Below are 19,443 nucleotides of genomic sequence, written 5' to 3'. Positions count from 1 at the left end.
GTTGATTTCAAGCTAACTTAATCATCCTTGTCCTTCAGGCAGCTGCACTGCCTGTTGCCTTCTCATCACCCAACAGAGCAGGCTTTCAATGGACAGCTGAAGCAGGCAAGATTTTTTTGTATCACTGGCAAACAGGGCATTCTGTGAGCAGAGCATGACCCGGAGATCTTGTGAAAAGGCAGATTCTGATGCAGTGAGGCTCCGAGTCTGCATTTCTACCGGGCTCCCAGGGAAGGCCGATGCTGCCGGTGCAGAGGCCACGCTTCGGGTAACAAGGACTTAGAATCCAACCCAGACACGAGGTCCTTAATCGTGGTCCACCAGAAGCAACAGAGCCTGTGGTCAAGTGTGTGGGCTCTGAGGCAAGATGGCCTGGTTCACAGCCACCTCTGCTTCTACATCACCTCTCGGGTCTCTCCTCACAGCTCACGTGGAAAACGGGGTAATACCCACCACGTAGGGTCTTGTGAGGAAGAAGTTCATTTTGACATGAAGAACTTAGAACAGTTGTTGTTGTTCAGTCACTCAGTCCTGTCCAACTCTTTGCAACCCCATTGACTGCAGCACACCGGGCTCCTCTGTCCTCCACTACCTCCTGGAGTTTGCTCAAACTCATGTCCACTAAGTCAATGATGCCCTCCGACCATCTCATTCTCGCCATCCCCTTCTCCTCCTGCCCTCAATCTTTCCCAGCATCAGGGTCTTTTCCAATGAAAACACTGGGCTTCCCCTATGGCTCAATGGGTAAAGTATCTGCAATGTAAGAAATACAGGAGGTGAGGGTTTGCTCCCTGGGTGCCGCTACTACACCAGTCCAATGGAGTGATACAATCATTTCCCTTCCTCAAGAAGAACCTGACTTTACTGGAGAAACAGGACCCTATCTCCTATTTTGCTTTTCTCCCCACGATGCAAAGCAAAGGCCGGTCACGTTAAAGCACTCCTGGGATGGGATAAGGGGGTGTCTCTAATGCAAAAGGTCACGGAGAGGAGGCTGGAGAAGGGATTCAGGAGGTGCTCCAGAGGTCTCCTGCACATGGTGGAGCCGAGCACTTCTCAGGGCCTTGTCCTATGACAACCTCCCTCCCCATTGTGTCTCTATACCAAGATTACCCCTTACCTTACAGAGACCAAGCTCGTTTCTATTTAATCTCCACATCCCTCTCACTCACCTCTTGGGCCACCATAAAGCCTGTATAGAACTTTTCAGTTGTGTGTTCTTACAAAATGACTTGATCCCGTGGACAGAGGAGCCTGGCAGGCTACAGCCCATGGGGCTGCCAAGAGTCGGACCCGACTGGGCAACGCACACACACATACATGCACATTTTTCATTTACTGAAATAGTACTGTGTTACAGATCTCATTCAATTTCTTACATTCCCCATCAGCACCAAGTACTTAAGATGGACCCACACGGCTACGTGGACACCTAAGCCAACACTCCTGTCTCCCGACGACTCCTCGTGTACCACAGCGTTTCACCTGCCCTCCCTATCGCCCACCTCCCAGCGACTCAGACACTTGGCCTGTCTGCAGCCCTCGACCACCAGAGACACTGGCGAGTATCCCCCGCGTGCCCTCCTCTCTGTTGCCCAGGTTTAAGGAAGATGCGGGCCAGGCTGGGCCACTAGGCCTTCACCCTGGCCCCAGGAGGGAATTCTCGACAAATGGAGAAAGACATCAAACGGGAGCACTTTTTTTTTTGCCAGTAGCAAGTTTTATTCTAGGCAACTGCAAATCATCAAAGGGGACACTCACACAGGAGCCAGGAGCCCGCTCCCACCTCCCCCACACAACAGGCGGCGGGCATCCAACACCCCTGAGGGACACTGCGCTTTTTCCCCATCTTCTCAGGAAGTCAGGCCCAGAACAAGTGTGGAGTGTGTGTGATCTGAACCACCTCAAGAAACAACTGGTGTAACCGGGACCAACTCAAGGGACCACTGCATGGGTACAAGCTGAACCACCGAAGTGAAAATGGAGCTCTCCACCCCGGTAGGCTGTGGAACCACAGCAGGGATGGGCTGGAAGGGCAGGGAGGAGCCGCCCTTGCAGCAGCAGCACCCCAGCTCCTTTCCTGGACCCTTACGCCCAGGAGGGGCTCTGGGGGCTCCCTCACTATGCTGTCCCTCGTGGTCAGTTAGCCCCCCTAGAGAGCCCAGGACCCCCACAACAGGGGGCTCAGCACTGCGTCCCAGCCTCTGGCTTGACTGAATGTGAGCGGGCTGAGCGAGCCTGTGAGTGACTCCCTCCTGGAGGGCAGGCCAGGTCCCCCTGTTAGGAACAACTTCTACGACTCTGAAAATTTAAACAGAGCCACGCTTTCTTCATCAGCTAAAATGTAATTCCCCCCTCCCCGCAAAAAGGTTCTTCAGAGCAGGGTAAGCAGTTCCCTTTAATTATCTCCTCTACTTGTCAGGAACCAGACCACGGAAGAGGAGGACCCACGGGGCTGTGCTCCCACACGCCTGCTCACTCCTCTGGCCCGACTCAACCCCTGGGAAGACCCAGAGGCTGGGAGAGGCCACCGGCCCGGCAGGGTCAGACAGCCACCCCCAGCCCGAGACTTTTGGCTCCGACGGGAAAACCAGAGACGGCAGGAGAGGCCTGGCCCAGGCTCCCCACCTCCCCTGAATTTCAGGACAGCCTCTGGGCTCGGCCCAGTGCCTGGTCACGAAAGCAAATGAAAGAGAGCCCCCTCAGGAAGAAGTCAGTCCCCGACCCTGCAGTGTCTTTTGGGGGACAGTGCCAGTTCCCCCCACCCCCCCCCCCTCCGCTGGGTGAGGGGCTGGCACCCCTAGAGCAGGCCGCTGGGCCTGGCGGGCTGCAGGGCTGGCCCGCCCCGCTCCCGCTGGTGGATCTTCTGGTGCTGCAGGAGGTGCTGCTTCTGCACGAAGCTCTTCTCACACTCAGGGCAGCTGTAGGGCCGCTCGCCCGTGTGGATGCGCTGGTGCCGCACCAGGTCTGACGGGTGGCTGAAGCTCTTGCCGCAGTAACCGCAGAGAAGGGAGCCCCGGCTCCTCCTCCAGGGGATGTGGCCGGGCAGGGCGACCAGGCTGTTGGGTGAGAACCGCTCCTGGGCCGGGTGGCCAGCACGGGCGGCCTCCTGCAGGTGGCAGCGCTGGTGGGTCAGCAGGCTCACCCGGCAGCGGAAGCTCCTCGCGCATGCGTCGCACTGGAGAGACTGCGCCTTCCGGGCCGGCGGCTTAAGCTGGGGCCGCGGCCGGGGGCTCGCCTCTGGCTCTGAGGGGGTCTGCGGGTGTGGGGCCTCGCACTCGGGACATCCGCAGGAGCCAGCGCTGTCCCTTCTCAGCTGCAGGCCTTGCCCACACTCCCGACCCGGCGGCAGCTGCTTGTGGCACTTGCGCTTCGGGGGGCGGCCCAGAGTTCTGCCACTGCCGGGCTCTCTCCCACCGTCGGTGGGCTCCTGCAGACGAGTGTCCCCAGGACCCGATTCCAAGAGGATGGAACTGCCCTGCCCATCCCAGAGCTCAGCCTGCTCCGGGCTCGGGAGAGCCTGCTCGTCGGCAAAGCCAGAGCACTCTCCAGGAAGGTCCGCGGAGCTGTCCTGCATGTACAGTGTCTCCTGCTTGACCACGACCTCCTCCACTGCCAAGAGAAAGGAGAGCCACAAAAGAGATCACTGTCTAGGTTGTCTCAGAGCTAAACGCACCTCAGCAAGCTTCAGAAGGGCTCAAATCAGAGTACCCCAGGACCAAGGGAACTGGGACAATCTGAAAGAGGAGACTGAGTGGCTTGCAAGACCTGAAAAACTAAACCTATACTCAGGTAGAGACGTGCTGACTAGAATCTAAATACAGCATGCTTACAGGACAAGTTCTCCAAACTTGTCCACAAATTTGCTTTCAACCTCTGTAGAAAATGGCTAGATAAACACAGGTAACGCATAAGCTACTTTAAGTGTTAAGTGTTAAAATAATAAATGTGAATAATAAAACAAACACACACCTAAACCTGTAGCTTAGAAATCCATGTATCCAGCTCCGTTCTTCCTGCCTAGTCTCCCCAGATGACCTGGTTCCCAGTGGCTTCTCCTGCCTCTTACCCAGCGAGCCTCACTCCTGATCTCACCCACCCTGTTCTCAGTCTCCGGCTGGGTTCTGACTCAGGTCTATTAGGCACTCTACCCTGTATAGCACATGGAAGGGCGAGGCGGCCGCGAGTCTTAAGGACTCCCTGCAGCAGTGAAGGAGGTAAGAGCCATGTATAAGAGGTGAACTGACGACAACCATAAAGGAGTTTACAACAAACAAACGCTGGACGAGGTGACTGCCGATCGGCCTGGGGCAGTTTGGTGGTGGCAAAGCTCACAACAGGCTGCAGGGGGCGGGATGGGCGTGGAATATTCTGGAGCCACTCACCTGGGTGGACACCACGAGACTCTTCCTCCTCCAAGTCACCCGGCATCTCTGCACCCAACTCCATTTCTCCTTCAGGCTGGCCAAGCACCTCTGGGTTGGAAAGGGCACAGTGTGAGCCCAGAAGACAGGACTGGTCATTTGCCAGTGAACAAGGCAACCAAGGTCAAGGAGCTGATGGTAAAACTTCAGAAGATTCACCGTCACTTTCCCCGAGCAGTTTCAGATAATTCAGAAAATTATGGCCGATTTGAAGGAGCCACTCAGCTAACAGCTGCCTTCACGCTCCTTCTCAGCCATTGGGGGCCAGGCCCCAGAGCTCCCTGTTTTTCTCCCAACACCACCCCCACCTTCCACGGTCGGGGGCTCCTTTCCAGGGGTCTAACTTCATCTGGGCCACAGCGCTGCAAGGCAAGGTCAGGACTGCTGTCCCCACCGGGACAGACAAGGCAACAGCCACCAGCACCTGTGACCCAGCCAAGGTCACAGTCTCCTCTCTAACCATTTGCCCCTTCCCTCTCCCTCCCTCTGCTCTGGTCACAGCGGCCTTCTGGACAAGCCTCCACGGACCTCGGTTCTAAAGGAGTTTAGAACCAAACAAAATGCATTTATTATTTTACCTATAAAGATGAACATCTATCAAGCAGCACTTCTAATAAACACAGTATGAACTTTGAAACCACAGGACTGGCTGTAATTCCAGGAAAATGCCAAGAAACATTGTTTGGTGAGTCCCTGCTGCCTGCGCATCCCAGGTAACAAAGGATTTCTTGTCAAGCCGTCCTAAGTATTAAAACCAGCTTGAGGTATCCTAGCTGTGTTACACTCTAACGCACATGATGACATCTTATCTATTAGTATAAACGCTATCAAGGACTGACTACATGAATACAAAACCTTTCCAAGAGTCTTCCTAAACTGAGGGCCTGGAGATTCCCATTACTCAACCCGGCGGAGGTCAAGAGAGGACCCACAGCCACGAGAATCCCAGGTGTGGCCTGGGTCACAAACGCCTCGGTCAGGAATTGCAGGATGTCTGAGGGCGAGGTCTGGGGAGGAAACCGCTACCTACTCAGAGAGACCAGAGTCTCATAGCTGCTCTTCATCACGTTGGCGTAGAGCTCCTTCTGCCAGTCCTCCAGGTTCTCCCACTCCTGCTCCGAAAAGCAGACGCCATCATTTTCAAGTGACCTGGACACCTGGAACCACAAATGTCACACAGTGAGGGCCTCCAATCAAGGATACAAAGGAAAAGCCGGCCACTGAGAAATCTTCAGACAGCCCCTGAGAATCGGGCTTACCTTGGGAACTTCCCCGTTGCTGCCCGGGGGCAGCCGCAGGACCCAGAAGTTCCTGTTCCTCAGCAGGTTCTCCACGTTCTCCAGCCGCCTCTGCAGCAGCCCGTACTCCTGCAGCAGGGTCCCCAGCACGGCCCACTTGCCCTCCAGCTGGTTCCCGAGCTCCACTGCCGTCTTCTCGCAGTCAGCCAGCTTCTTCTCGGCTATCCCCGTCCGCCCCTCCAGAGTCAGCAGGCGGGCGGCCTGGGACTCCACCTTCTTCTCCACGGCCTGGATGGCGGCCACCACGGTCCACAGCGAGATCTCTGTGGTCTCCAGGTAGGAGCTTTTCTCCGTTGCTTGTGGGGGTGGCGTGGAGGAAGTCAGAGGGCTGGAGCGGTGCTTCCTCCTGTGCTGAAGAACCAGGTGCAGTGTCAGGCGGTCAGCGTCTCTTCCAAACAACAGGTTAAAAACACACAAGGGGTCCAGGAACACTACGGCACCCAGTTTCTACTTTTTTTTTTAGTTTAAAAAGCATGTGCTTTTATATTCTGATACCTCAAATTACACGTATATGCCATAACAAGAAAAAACTGAAAAGGAGAAAGAAAGAAACATGTATGTAAAATATCACCATCCAGAAATAGGCTGTTGAAACTTTGGTATGTTTCCTACAAGGTTTTTTTCCCCCCATCTTCTAACTTATTTTATTTTTCAACAAAACTGCCATCATATTGTAAATGTTTTGTTACCTGCGTTTCAGTATGACTTTCCCGTGTCAGTATTCATGTTTTTAAGCCAATTTTTTTCTATTTTAGAATTTAGATTCTAAATTTAGGATCTAAATTCTAAAATTTTCTATTTTAGATATTTTAGAGTATGTGTGATACTCTGCTATGATAAATGATGTGATTTCCATCCACTCTCACCTCCACATTCCTGCCAGACTTCACAGTGGATCACATCAGCTCTGCAGGTGGCTCCCCACAATCAAGACAAAATTCCTTAGCAGGACCTACAAGACTCACCACATCTACCTTTGCACCTTACCAACCAGAAGAGTGAAAACTGAATCCTTCGGAAACATTTACTTAAATGACCTGAGTCCTCTGGCACTGTCCCTAGGCTTCACATTTTTAGGGTCTGTCCATGACAGCGGCTGAGGCTCAGAATTAATAAAACCAGCACCTGGGAAGTGTTCTGAGCTGTCGTCTTGCCCACACTGTGTTCATGGCAGTCTTAAACCCCCAAAGCTCCATATTCTCTTATATGGCACACACTTTATTCAAGGCTGCTTCTGTAACTATAATGAGGACATGGAGAACAAGACATTGGAAGGAAATACCTTTAGAAGAACTGCCAGGGCCTGAGCTTACGGTCTAGAGAAAGAGGGGATGAGATGAGGCCAACCAGTGGCACAGAACTGAACACTTAAGTTTGGCCGTGACCTACTCCAGGTAACCAACTCAGTTCGTTACTGAGCTATTTAAGTCAAAGGCTTAAATATCCCCCTTAAAAAACATGTAAAGTTTAGTGTAAACGAAAAATACAAATGAAACCAAAAAATTCGATTACTGGATAAATTCATTTCACCACACATTCTGTTTTCAAGTCTCTAGCTTTTTGGCATCTCCTTCCCTTCTGTGGCCCAGCACTGTGTTACTTGCTAGCACTGTTTTCCAAACAGGAAGGTGGGCTGGGATCTAAGCAGAGAAACAACATCCCTCCTCTTCCATGTCGTCAAAGGCTAAGAAGAGCAGGCAAGCCAAGCTTCCTCTTTTATTTAAATTACCTATCATGACAGAAACAATGTGAATGTCCATCAACTGGTAAACGGATAAACAAACCAATGTTGGTCCATCTGTTTGTTATGGGTTGAATTATGTCTCCCCAAGAGGACAGGAGGAAGTCCTAACCCCCGTACCTCACAATGTGATCTGACTTGGAGATAGTCTTCACTGCCTATCAAGTTAACATGAGGTCAGGAGGGTGGGCTCTAATCCAAAGTGACTGGCGTCCTAAGAATGTGGGAGAAACACAGACACGGAGACAAACACACACAGAGGGAAGACACGGTACGAAGGCACACGGGAGCAGGTGATCACGCGGCTCTGGAGGCAGAGGTCGGAGTTACGCTGCCACCAGGCAAGGAAGCACCTGGCGCCACCAGAAGCCAGGGGAGAGCAGGGGTCAGACGCCGCCCCACGGTCCTCGCAAAGAGCCAACCCTGTGGGCCCCTGGATTTCAGACTTCTAGCCTCCAGAGCTGAGAGACAATTTGTTGGTTAGGCCACCTAGCTGGTGGGCCTTTGTTACAGCAGACCTAGGAAAGATACACCTTATATCAGAATGGTTCTGATAGAGAATTCTCTGTCCATAGAATTCTCCAGGCAAGAATACTGGAGTAGGTTGCCATTTCCTTCTCTGCCTTATATCAGAATACTCCTCAGCAATAAAAAGGAACAAATTATTGATACCTGTAACAACATGGATGAATCTCAAAATCACAAATGTGAAAGAAACCAGACACGAAATGCTACATACTGCATTCATTTACATGACATTCAGGAGAAGGCAAAACTATAGACACAAAACAGACCAGTGGTTGCCGGGGCTGGGACTGGAGGAAATTAATTACTTAGGGGGTACTTTTGGGGATGATGATGACAATATTCTATGACTTGGTAATATGATGGCTACACATATTTCCTCCTGGGAAGGAGAGTCATGACCACCCTAGACGGCACATTCAAAAGCAGAGACGTTACTTTGCCAACAAAGGTCCATCTAGTCAAGGCTACGGTTTTTCCAGTGGTCATGTATGGATGTGAGAGTTGGGCTGTGAAGAAAGCTGAGTGCTGAAGAATTGGTGCTTTTGAACTGTGGTGTTAGAGAAGACTCTTGAGTCCCTTGGACTGCAAGGAGATCCAACCAGTCCATTCTAAAGGAGATCAGTCCTGGGTGTTCTTTGGAAGGACGGATGCTAAAGCTGAAACTCCAGTACTTTGGCCACCTCATGCGAAGAGCTGACTCACTGGAGAAGACTCTGATGCTGGGAGGGATTGGGGACAGGGGGAAAAGGGGACGACAGAGGAGGAGATGGCTGGATGGCATCACCGACTCGATGGACGTGGGTTTGGGCGAACTCTGGGAGTTGGTGATGGACAGGGAGGCCTGGCGTGCTGCAATTCATGGGGTCGCAAAGAGTTGGATACGACTGAGCGACTGAACTGAACACATTTTTCAAAACTCACTGAACTACAGTTATGCTTAAGGAATGAATTTTACTGTATGTAAATTACATCTCAGTAAATAGGACGCAGAGTATCAAGGAAGGAGAAAATGTTAGCTATTGTAAAAGATACCATAAACAAAGTCTAGAAACAAACAGGGAGAATATTTGTAAACAGGATATGAATCAGGAAGAAAAGATAAATAACCCAAACATAAAACTGCAGACTATAAAGTATTTGCACAAGTGGAAATGTAGGTGGTCAGTAAGCAAATGAAAAGACAACCACATTAGTGGTCAGGAACACAGATACAACCAAGTGAAATCACTTTGCATCGACCTGGTTGAGAAACATGAAAGAGAGGGAAAGGGAACAACAACCAGAGCCGATTACGAAGTGGTAAATCTGGTACCTTCATAACATTCCTGGAAGCAATGAAAAATACTACAAACTTTGAGGCAAGAAAATATCCAAAAGGTCATTAAAAACCCTTTCACCTAGTGATACCACTAAGGGACTCTTCAAAAATAAACAGACTATTATTCAGTGACATACATATGAAGATGACTGATTACTGGCAACATTCTTTGGAAGAGCCAAAACCTGGAAATAATCTTGATGTCTTTTTTTTTGTCTGCACCAAGTGGCTTACAAAATAGCTCCCTGATCAGGGACTGAACCTGGGCCACAGTAGTGACCAGCTCCCCACATGGCTCAGTGGGTAAAGAATCTACCTGTCAATGCAGGAGATGCAACAAATGCAGGTTCGATCCCTGGGTTGGAAAGATCTCCTGAAAGAGGAACTGGCAACTCATTCCAGTATTCTTTCCTGGAGAATTCCATGAACAGAGGAGCCTGGCGGGCTACAGTCCACAGAGTCGCAGAGTCCAGACATGACTGAAGTGATGAGGGACACGGTGACGGTGCCAAGTCCTAACCGCTGGACCGCAAGGGACTCCCTCTAGATGTCTATTAAGAAGAGGATGGTTAACTAAATTGTGGCACAAAGACGATGTCACACAACTGTTAAAGAGAATGAGTGAGACCCACATGTATGATCTGGAAGAATGTTCATCATACACTGATACAATAAAAGCCAACTCTGAGGGAAATACATTTATTATGACTTCATTTTCCTAAAGAAGAGACAAGATAAATGTTTATGTTTGTTTTAGCACACAGGAAGGTGTGGGAAGATATTCACCAAACTATACTAACACAAGTCAGCCTCAGGATGTGAGAAAGAGGGATTTTAATCTTTGATTATAAACTATTGCTTGTTTGACTTTTTCACTAAACACATGCTGCTGCTAAGTCACGTCAGTCGTGTCCGACTCTGTGCAACCCCATAGACGGCAGCCCACCAGGCTCCCCCGTCCCTGGGATTCTCCAGGCAAGAACACTGGAGTGGGTTGCCATTTCCTTCTCCAATGCATGAAAGTGAAAAGTGAAAGTGAAGTCGCTCAGTCGTGTCCGACTCTTAGCGACCTCATGGAATGCAGCCTACCAGGCTCCTCTGTCCATGAGATTTTCCAGGCAAGAGTACTGGGGTGGGGTGCCATTGCCTTCTCCGCACTAAACACATACTTCTCTATAATTTTTTCCTTAGCTTTCATACATAATACTCCTGAAGGCAATGAGAAATCTTTAAAAGTACACTTACACTCACCACATTTCTGGATTTTCTGGGACAGTCCTGCTTGCAAATTGTATCTTGTTGTCAGATCATGTATCATACACCAGGCCTGCAGCTATGGCCTGCTCTTAGGAAACCTACAAGCTGCTTGAGTAAAACACTAAACCACACTCTAAAGTGATACTTGACAAAGCTGGACTAGATGATATTTAAGGTTGCTTCTAACTCTGAGATAGATGACTTTTTGTATTGAACAGATTAAAAAAAGAATATCTACATAATACATAAAATATATAAAGTAGTGACAATAAATCTCTATGTAACCAGCATTCAGGCAAAAAAGCTATTTAATTTAACACACAGAGAATACCTTGGAGATACTGTGGGTTCAGTTCCAAATCACTACAATAAAGCAGGTATGACAATAAAGCAAATCAAATGAATTTTCTGATTTTCTAGTACATATGAAAAGTTATGTTTACACTATTCTGTAACCTAATGTAATAGCGTTATGTCTAAAAAACAGTATATACCTTAATTAAAAAATACATTATTGATAAAAAATGCTAACCATCATCTGAGCCTCCAGGGAGTTGGAATCTCTTTGCAGTATTAACATCAAAGATCATTGATCACCACAACAAATATAATAACAATGAAAAAGTTCAAAATATTTTGAGAATCACCAAAACGTGACACAGAGATACGAGGTGAGCACATATGCTGGAAAACCGGCAGATGATAGACTTGCTTGATGGTGAGCTGCCAGAAACTTCAACCGCCGAGAAACCCTGTCAAGTGCAGTGAGGCGAAGCACAATGCACCTGTGCGTGTGTGCGTGCGTGTGTGTATCTATACATCACTTTACAGTCCTTTGTGCAACTCTCTGAAGTAACTACTATCCCAAATTCGTTTTTTCACTATTAACTGCCCTTTTTCATTTTTTTTTACATTTGTTTCCAAAAAATACATTCTTTTAATTTTTCGTGTTTTAGGATTTTACATAAACAAGTCACTCTTCTACAACTCCAGGGAACAACTTGGTATTGCCGGTGGCTCTGATTAATTCATTTTCACTGTATAATATTCTGTATAATTATACAGAATAATTTTCACTGTATAATATTCTACCATGTGACTACACCGCAGTTTATTTTTCCATTCCACTACTGATGTTTCCTCATCTTCGTCATTACCAACAGTACTGTGATGAATAGAACTGTACCTGGCTTCTAGTGGACATGGGCAAGTTTCCCAAGGGCATAGTGCTAGGAAGGGAACTGTTGGCTCATAGGGTATATACACATCCTGAACTTAAATAAATAGATAATGTCAAATGGTTTCCAAAGTAGTTGTACCAATTTCACTCCCATCAGAAGTCTGTAAGTATTCTGGCTGTTCTACAATATCATCAACATTTGTTACTGTCAAACTAAAATTTGTGTCCCTCTAGCATTGGAGATGGAGAAGGCAATGGCACCCCACTCCAGTACTCTTGCCTGGAAAATCCCATGGATGGAGGAGCCTGGTAGGCTGCAGTCCATGGGGTCGCTGAGGGTCAGACACAACTGAGCGACTTCACTTTCACTTTTCACTTTCATGCATTGGAGAAGGAAATGGCAACCCACTCCAGTGTTCTTGCCTGGAGAATCCCAGGGACGGGGGAGCCTGGTGGGCTGCCGTCTATGGGGTCACACAGAGTTGGACACGACTGCAGCGACTTAGCGGCAGCAGCAGCAGCAGACTGAAAGTGATAGTTGCTCAGTTGTGTCTGACTCTTTGCAGCCCCATGGACTGTAGCCCCCCGGCTCCTCTGTCGATGGAATTCTCCAGGCAAAAATACTGGAGTGGGAAGCCGTTTCTTTCTCCAGGCTATCTTCAGGACCCAGGGATCGAACCTAGGTCTCTTGCACTGCAGGCAGTTTCTTTACCTTCTGACACACCAGGGAAACCCTTGTGCGTGTCCCTCTATAGATCTGAAATGATATCTCATTATGGTTTTCATCTTCATTTTTGTTATTACTAGCAAGGGACAAGCATCTTTCCTTAATGTTTACTGGCCATTCAAATTTCCCCTTCACTGCTGAAGTCTTTCGTCCATTTATCTTTTGGGTTATCCGACTTCTCTAAGTATTTATGAGGTTGTCTGATACAATTTGTCTGTAAATTCTGTATACTAATCTATCAGTTATATGTATTACAAATCACTTCCCTTATTCATGCCTCATTTTAAAATTCTCTTTACTACTGTTCAATATAAAGTTTTAATGTAGGTGAGTTTTTTATCAGTATTAATTCTCTTGTGGTTTGAACTTTCATGTCAGGCGTACAAAAAACATCTATATCACATAAACACTTGACAGTTTTGACTTTCATATTTAATTATTTATCTCAACTAGAATTGAGACAGTATTTGTGTACAGTGCAAGCCTCAATCTTCATATGGGAAGTCAACAGAGCTAATACTATATACTGAAAAACCCATCATTTACCTGTTATCTCTGTCATAAATCAAGTTTTCATACATGAAATTAGTCTGTTTCTGGCATCTCTCTTCTGTTCTATGGGTCAATTTTCTACTGCTTTACCAAAATTACCATCTTAATGACACAGCTTTTTGATAATTATTGATACCTGGTACAAGTCCCTCTTACTTATTTCACAGGAGTATCTTGATTATTTTTGGCCTGGTGATAGTCTACAAGTTTGAAAGGTTTCACAAAAGTATCTTTAGAGATTTTGTCTGGCACTGCATCAAATTCATAGATAAATCTGAGAAATGACATCTTTAGAATAAAAATGTTTCAATCCACTCACAGTACATACTCCTTTCCTAACGTGTTCTTCATATCTTTTGCTATGTAAACATATTCCATAGGTATCTGTTCCAATCATCAATTGCTATATCATAAATAATTCTAAAACGTAGTGGCTTAAGACAACAACATGTATTTTGCTCACAAATCTGCAACTAGAGGAGGCTCTGTCAGGGACAGTTAGGTCTACCGCACTCCAGGTCAAGTGGAGCACACTATGGGCATGTGCTGGAATCGCCTGAAGAATCCCAAGCCATGTGGAGAGGGATGATCCTGGTGGTAACGGTCATGTTCTGTTCAACAACTCTGCCTAGGGTCCCAGTCTGCAGTCAGCATCAACCTAGAACACACTTGCATTTCTAATAGGGCATTTTTGCCTTCTCTCTTTTTTCTTCATTAATCTCTCTAAACATTGAAATTATATATTGATGGCTATGTGGACGGAGAAGGCGATGGCACCCCACTCCAGTACTCTTGCCTGGAAAATCCCATGGACGGAGGAGCCTGGTGGGCTGCAGTTCATGGGGTCTCGAAGAGTCGGACATGACTGAGGGACTTCACTTTGACTTTTCACTTTCATGTATTGGAGAAGGAAATGGCAACCCACTCCAGTGTTCTTGCCTGGAGAATCCTAGGGACGGGGGAGCCTGGTGGGCTGCCGTCTATGGGGTCGCACAGAGTCAGACACAACTAAAGTGACTTAGCAGCAGCAGTAGCAGCTATGTGGATAAAAAATTATTATCCTCTGTATCCGTGCTGCACAATGTTACTGAAGGAAAGTCACCCAGCTCAAAATAGCCTGGAGTTAAAACTCCCCTCCAGGTATCCCCACCATTCTATGCAAAAAAAGAATTCTCTCACACAAAGAAAAAATGGACATTAAGTTGATTACACCCAGCTCCCAGCATGTCCAGCCTCTGGCCGATCTCCAAAATTCCTTGCCCCAGCCATTTAAGAGATAACTACTCCAAACAACCTTGGAGAAGAACAGGTCCCTTAAGACAGTAGCTTTCCACATACATGTCTATATATACTTACTCTTCTTGGGTAAGTGCAGCAGCTCACTGGTCTGACTGCTGCCCCTCTCGCCTCATTAAAGGTGATCTGTTCCTGTAAAGTGCCAGTCTCATTCTTTTTCCGAATCTTGCTTTCTCTAACTCCCTTACCCTACAATAACAGCCACCAGAAACATGCGGATGCTAAAATTTAATTAAATTAATTAAAAATTGAGTTCTTCAGTTCCTCAGCTATTGAGCTACATTGCAACTGCTTGACAGCCACATGTACTTTGTTCCTACTATACTGAACCGGGCAGAGAATATTTCCATCATCTCAGAAAGCTCTATCGAATGCACTACACCCTTACTAGTTTTTTATTCATAAAATACTAAGGTTGTGTTAAAATTTCTACTATGACAGTGAATTTTCCTTGTAGTTCTATCAATTTTTGTTTAATATATTTTGAGGCTATATAATTAGATGCACATAAGATTAGAAACATTCTATCAGGATGGTAATTAAGTCTTTTACCATAATAAAAGCAGTAGTAGCCCTTTATCTCTAGCGATATTAATACAGTTAAGTCAATTTTCCTTTTTAAACAAATACTGTTTATTTTTTTATTTTATTTCTGGCTGCGCTGGTCTTTGTTGCTGTGCATGGGATTTCTCCGGCTGCGGCAAGTGGAGGCGATTCCTCGTTGCTTCTCCCTGTGGGGGCTTCTCTTGTGGGGCACTGGCTCCAGGAGCTGCAGCACAAGGACTCAATAGCTGTGGCGCATGAGTTTCGCTGCTCCACGGCATGTGGAACCTTCCCGGACTGGGACTGAACCCGTGTCCCCTGCACCGGCAGGTGGATTTTTAACCACTGAACCACCAGGGAAGTCCCTGATTTCCCCATGGTTAGTTTAGCCTGGTACATGTTTTCATATCCTCTTATAGTCAAACGTTTCTATAGCTTTATCTTTTAGTCATTATCTCTTATAAATCATTTGCTAAACTTTAACCCAGATGGGCAGATCAATCTCTGCCTCTTAACTAAAACATTTAGTCCATTTACATTTATTGTAATTGTTGGTCTATTTTTATTTATTTTTACCTTATTTGTGCTATTTATCTCATCCTGTTTCTTGCCTTCTTTTAGATTGATTTGTTTTCTTATTCTATTATTCCCCCTTTTGAATTTAGGTTATATAGCCAATGTCTAGTCTTTTAGCAACCATCCTAGAAACTGCTTACAAAGACTTCAAACATCTGAACTTTGATCATCTCTTCCTAACGTTGGAGAAGGCAATGGCAACCCACTCTAGTACTCTTGCCTGGAAAATTCCATGGACGGAGGAGCCTGGCAGGCTGCAGTCCATGGGGTCGCAAAGAGTTGGACGTGACTGAGCGACTTCACTTTCACTTTTCACTTTCCTGCACTGGAGAAGGAAATGGAAACCCACTCCAGTGTTCTTGCCTGGAGAATCCCAGGGACGGGGGAGCCTGGTGGGCTGCCGTCTATGGGGTCACACAGAGTCGGACACGACTGAAGTGACGCAGCAGCAGCAGCTTCCTAACATTTATATCAATGCTGCCATGTATTTTAATTCTATCTTTGTTTTTAACCCACAAGAGAGTATTACTCTTTTATTCAGACAACAGTTGTTTAGATTTACCCATTTTAATGGATCATCATATTTTATTACATTATCACTTTCCACTTAGGATAATTTTCCTTGTACCTTAAGTACATTCTTTAGAATTTCTTTAATGAGTATACTAGTAACAAATTGTCAGTTGTCTGAAAATATTTTACCATTAAAAAAAAAATACTTCTGAGAAGTATAAATATGGGACTACATAGTTATTTTCTTTTAGCCCTTCCACAATGCCAATTTACTGCTGGTTGGCTTCCAGAGTTGTTGAGATGAACCTCATCAGTCTTAAGAATGGTTCATTTGAAGCCAATCTTTTTAAAGAATTATCTCTGCATTGTATTCTGTACCTTCACCATTATGTGTCTAGGTAGAGATTTCTTTATGTTTATCCTGATTGGGATCTACTGGGCTTCTAAGTGTTTGTATTTGCATCAGTCCTATGATATCCTCGCCCATTAACCACTCATCAAACATGGCCTCCAGTGCAGATTGTGTGTGTTTCCTATTGGAATTCCAATATGTTTTTCTTCTGAAATTGCAACCTCTGAAATCTCTGAATGACTGGTTTTTTGTCCATTCATTTTACTGGCTTTTTCTCAGTTTTTCATTACTTTTTGCATAACTTTTATTGGGAATTCATTTTTTCTTAGATTTTATCTATGAGAATAATTTGAAGTTTGAGTTAAGTGTTGAATACTTCAGAGAAGATTTGAGGTCATATGAATTCAGGCAATAAGCCCACTGGAGAGTCAACATGAATTCTCAAGGGGCACCTTGTACCCATCTCTCAGCACCAAGGTTTGTCATAATTTTCTCTGCAATCACTCCCTAGAGCTAAGAGCTTACTTCCAGTTCACCCTTAAGGTTGCCCTTTGAAGTTTCAATGTTAGGAGACTGGAGTTGAAGGCGTCTGAAACTTCCCATCTAGGCTCTGAGTTTTGTCTATTTTCCAGTGCCCCTTGAGGTTATAAACACTACCAATGAATGTTCAGTAAATGTCCTCAGAGTTGGCTTCAGAGATCCTTCTTATCTCTTAAGAGCTTGCTCTTTCATATGCTCTACTAACTACATTTCAAATATATTTGTTCCCTCTCCCACCTCAGAATTTTTGGTTGTTTTCATCAGGGCACCCTTTGGCCATACTGTCACATAAGAGTTACAGAATCCTTTATCTGAAGGCGAGAAACGAAATACGCTTGAGGACAATTTAAATATGTTCTGCATTGATAGATCCATAAATTAATTAAAGCATACTTGGGAATTTTGGAGGACAAGACTTCCTTTTAACAAGATCTGTTGAAGACATGTAGGAAACTGCACTGAACAGTTAGAAAGAAGTATTTTGGAAGTTAGTAATGTATCCTCCAGCCCAACTTTAGTATTACAACGTGGTCTTGAGGAAAAGGCAGGTCTTTGACTAGATCACCTTAGCTTAAAGGAATCAAATGAGGTAAATACAGTGATATCGTGAACATTTGTGTCTTGTTGTCATAATTCATTGAAAACACACACGTATTAAGTCTCCCAATCCTTCCCCTCTTAGTTCTTAACAACTTCCCACAAGAATCAAATACAAGGCACCCAGCTCATGGTCAAATTTTCACAACAGGATCTCCTTAGCCCTCTCACATGATTCTAAAAGTGTCTCTAGATAAAGAAATGCCACCCTAAATACCAACTGAACTCCACCTGCCCTTTCTACAGCAAATCCTCTTATATCATCAAAGTAACCAACACTTCGTAATAAGAGAATGTCAGAGCTGCCAAGAACCTTGTGTGATGCAAACTCAGTCGCTTCAGTCATGTCCTAGTCTTTGCGACCCTATAGACTACAGCCCGCCAGTATCCTCTGTCCATGGGATTCTCCAGGCAGGAACACTTACTGGGTTGCCAAGGCCTGCTCCAGGGGATCTTCCCGACCCAGAGATCAAACCTGGGTCTCCTGCATTGCAGGCGGATTCTTTATTGTCTGAGCCACCAGATCATCTAGTAACTAGCCAAACACTCAATTTACAGCTAAGGAAACAGAAGCTTAAAGTGAACTCCGTTACCTAAAATCACTAGACTGGATAGCTGAGAGCTGAGTTATGGGCTAAAACCCAGTTTCCCGACTCCGTGCCCAAGCTCCACATCTTGCCATTCTCTGAATGGGGACATGTGGGAGAGGAAACGGAAAGAGATCGACAGCTTCCCACACAAAAAGCCAGCAACTTACACCGTGAGGGTAACACCTGCCCCCCAGGGAGAGAAAGCCCAGCCTTAAATTCAACCAGCGCGGCTGCAACCCAGGGCAGAGTCTGCAGCAGGAGAGAGCACGGCAGAAGGAACCACGGCAACCCCATCAGGCCGAGAACGAGCTGGTCACAGAGAAGCAGAGTCCTGGGGTCCCGGAACACGGGGCAAGTTCGCTGGCAATGACGGGGACCCAGAGTTTCCCATCCGCGCCTCCTCACCAGCCAGGAAACGGGCTCTCTTAGGGCGCGACGGAAACAGGTCGGGACGGTAGCAAATCCAAGAACATGAAACAAGCCTCGGAGAAGTTTCTCGGGAAGACGCCGGGGCTACGGCCGACGCGGAGGGAACCGTCCGGGAGAGGGCAGGGCGCTGGGGTCGTCGGGGGAAGATCAGCGTGGATCCGCGCCAGCCGCTGACTACCGACGCCCAGCCCCGCCGGGGCCGTACCTCGAAGTCCAGCCCCCGGCCGGGGGTTCCGCCACCCTCAATGCGCACCCGGGCCCGCACGAGAAGAACTCTTACCCGAGCAGGTGCCAGCTCCGCCATGGCTGCCACCTGGGGCCCGTCTATACACCTCGGGCTGCGTGCGGGGTTTCCTGGGGGACCCGCCGGCACCTACTGGCAACCGCCCCCAGCGCCGTGTTGATTCAAGGTGCATTGTGGGAGTCCGGCCCTCCCGGGCCAAGACGGGCGCCACCCGCCGATCCTCGCCGCGCGGGGTTTCCCCTGGCGCCTCCGTGCGGCAGGAGGGTGAACAACACCTCGGCATTCAGCCCGTGAGGGACGGAGGACTAGGACTTTCCAAGTCAAGGGCAGGTTGCAAATTTAAGACAACCAGCTTCATTAATGAACTCCAAACAAGCAATTGTCTAAGTTTTTATCGTGATACGTTTACCACTCCTTATCAAACACTTAATTCCATTTAAATTCATCTCTCAGTGGTTTGGAGAGCTTCCCTGGTGGCTCAGACGGTCAAGAATCTGCCTGCAATGCAGGAGACCCAAGTTTGATCCCTAGGTAGGGAAGATCCCCTGGAAAAAGGAACGGCAACCCACTCCAGGATTTCTGCCTGGAGAATCCCATGGACAGAGGAGACTGTTGGGCTACAGTCCATGGGGTCGCAAAGAGTCGGACACGACTGAGTGACTAACACTAACACAACACATAGACCTCTGCTTCTCCAGCACTCTGGCAGGTGCTTTGACGGATTAAAAAACGTATAAA

At 47.1% G+C, this 19,443-nt stretch overlaps 1 protein-coding gene across 1 annotated transcript; it reads right to left on the bottom strand.

Moving 5' to 3' along the window:
• Positions 1-1,697: 1,697 nt before the first annotated feature.
• On the bottom strand, positions 1,698-19,205 carry ZNF212 (zinc finger protein 212). The gene is made up of 5 exons (XM_006072220.4): positions 18,742-19,205; positions 5,684-6,073; positions 5,455-5,581; positions 4,386-4,475; positions 1,698-3,612 (listed from the first exon to the last, which is right to left on the bottom strand). The coding sequence occupies exons 1-5, from the start codon at positions 18,763-18,765 to the stop codon at positions 2,801-2,803; spliced, it is 1,443 nt and encodes a 480-aa protein (XP_006072282.2). The 5' UTR covers positions 18,766-19,205; the 3' UTR covers positions 1,698-2,800.
• Between the last annotated feature and the right edge of the window lie 238 nt (positions 19,206-19,443).

Source organism: Bubalus bubalis, chromosome 8 (assembly GCF_019923935.1).
Source record: "Bubalus bubalis isolate 160015118507 breed Murrah chromosome 8, NDDB_SH_1, whole genome shotgun sequence".
NCBI lineage: Eukaryota > Metazoa > Chordata > Mammalia > Artiodactyla > Bovidae > Bubalus > Bubalus bubalis.
This window is presented reverse-complemented; position numbering and strand designations above follow the sequence as displayed.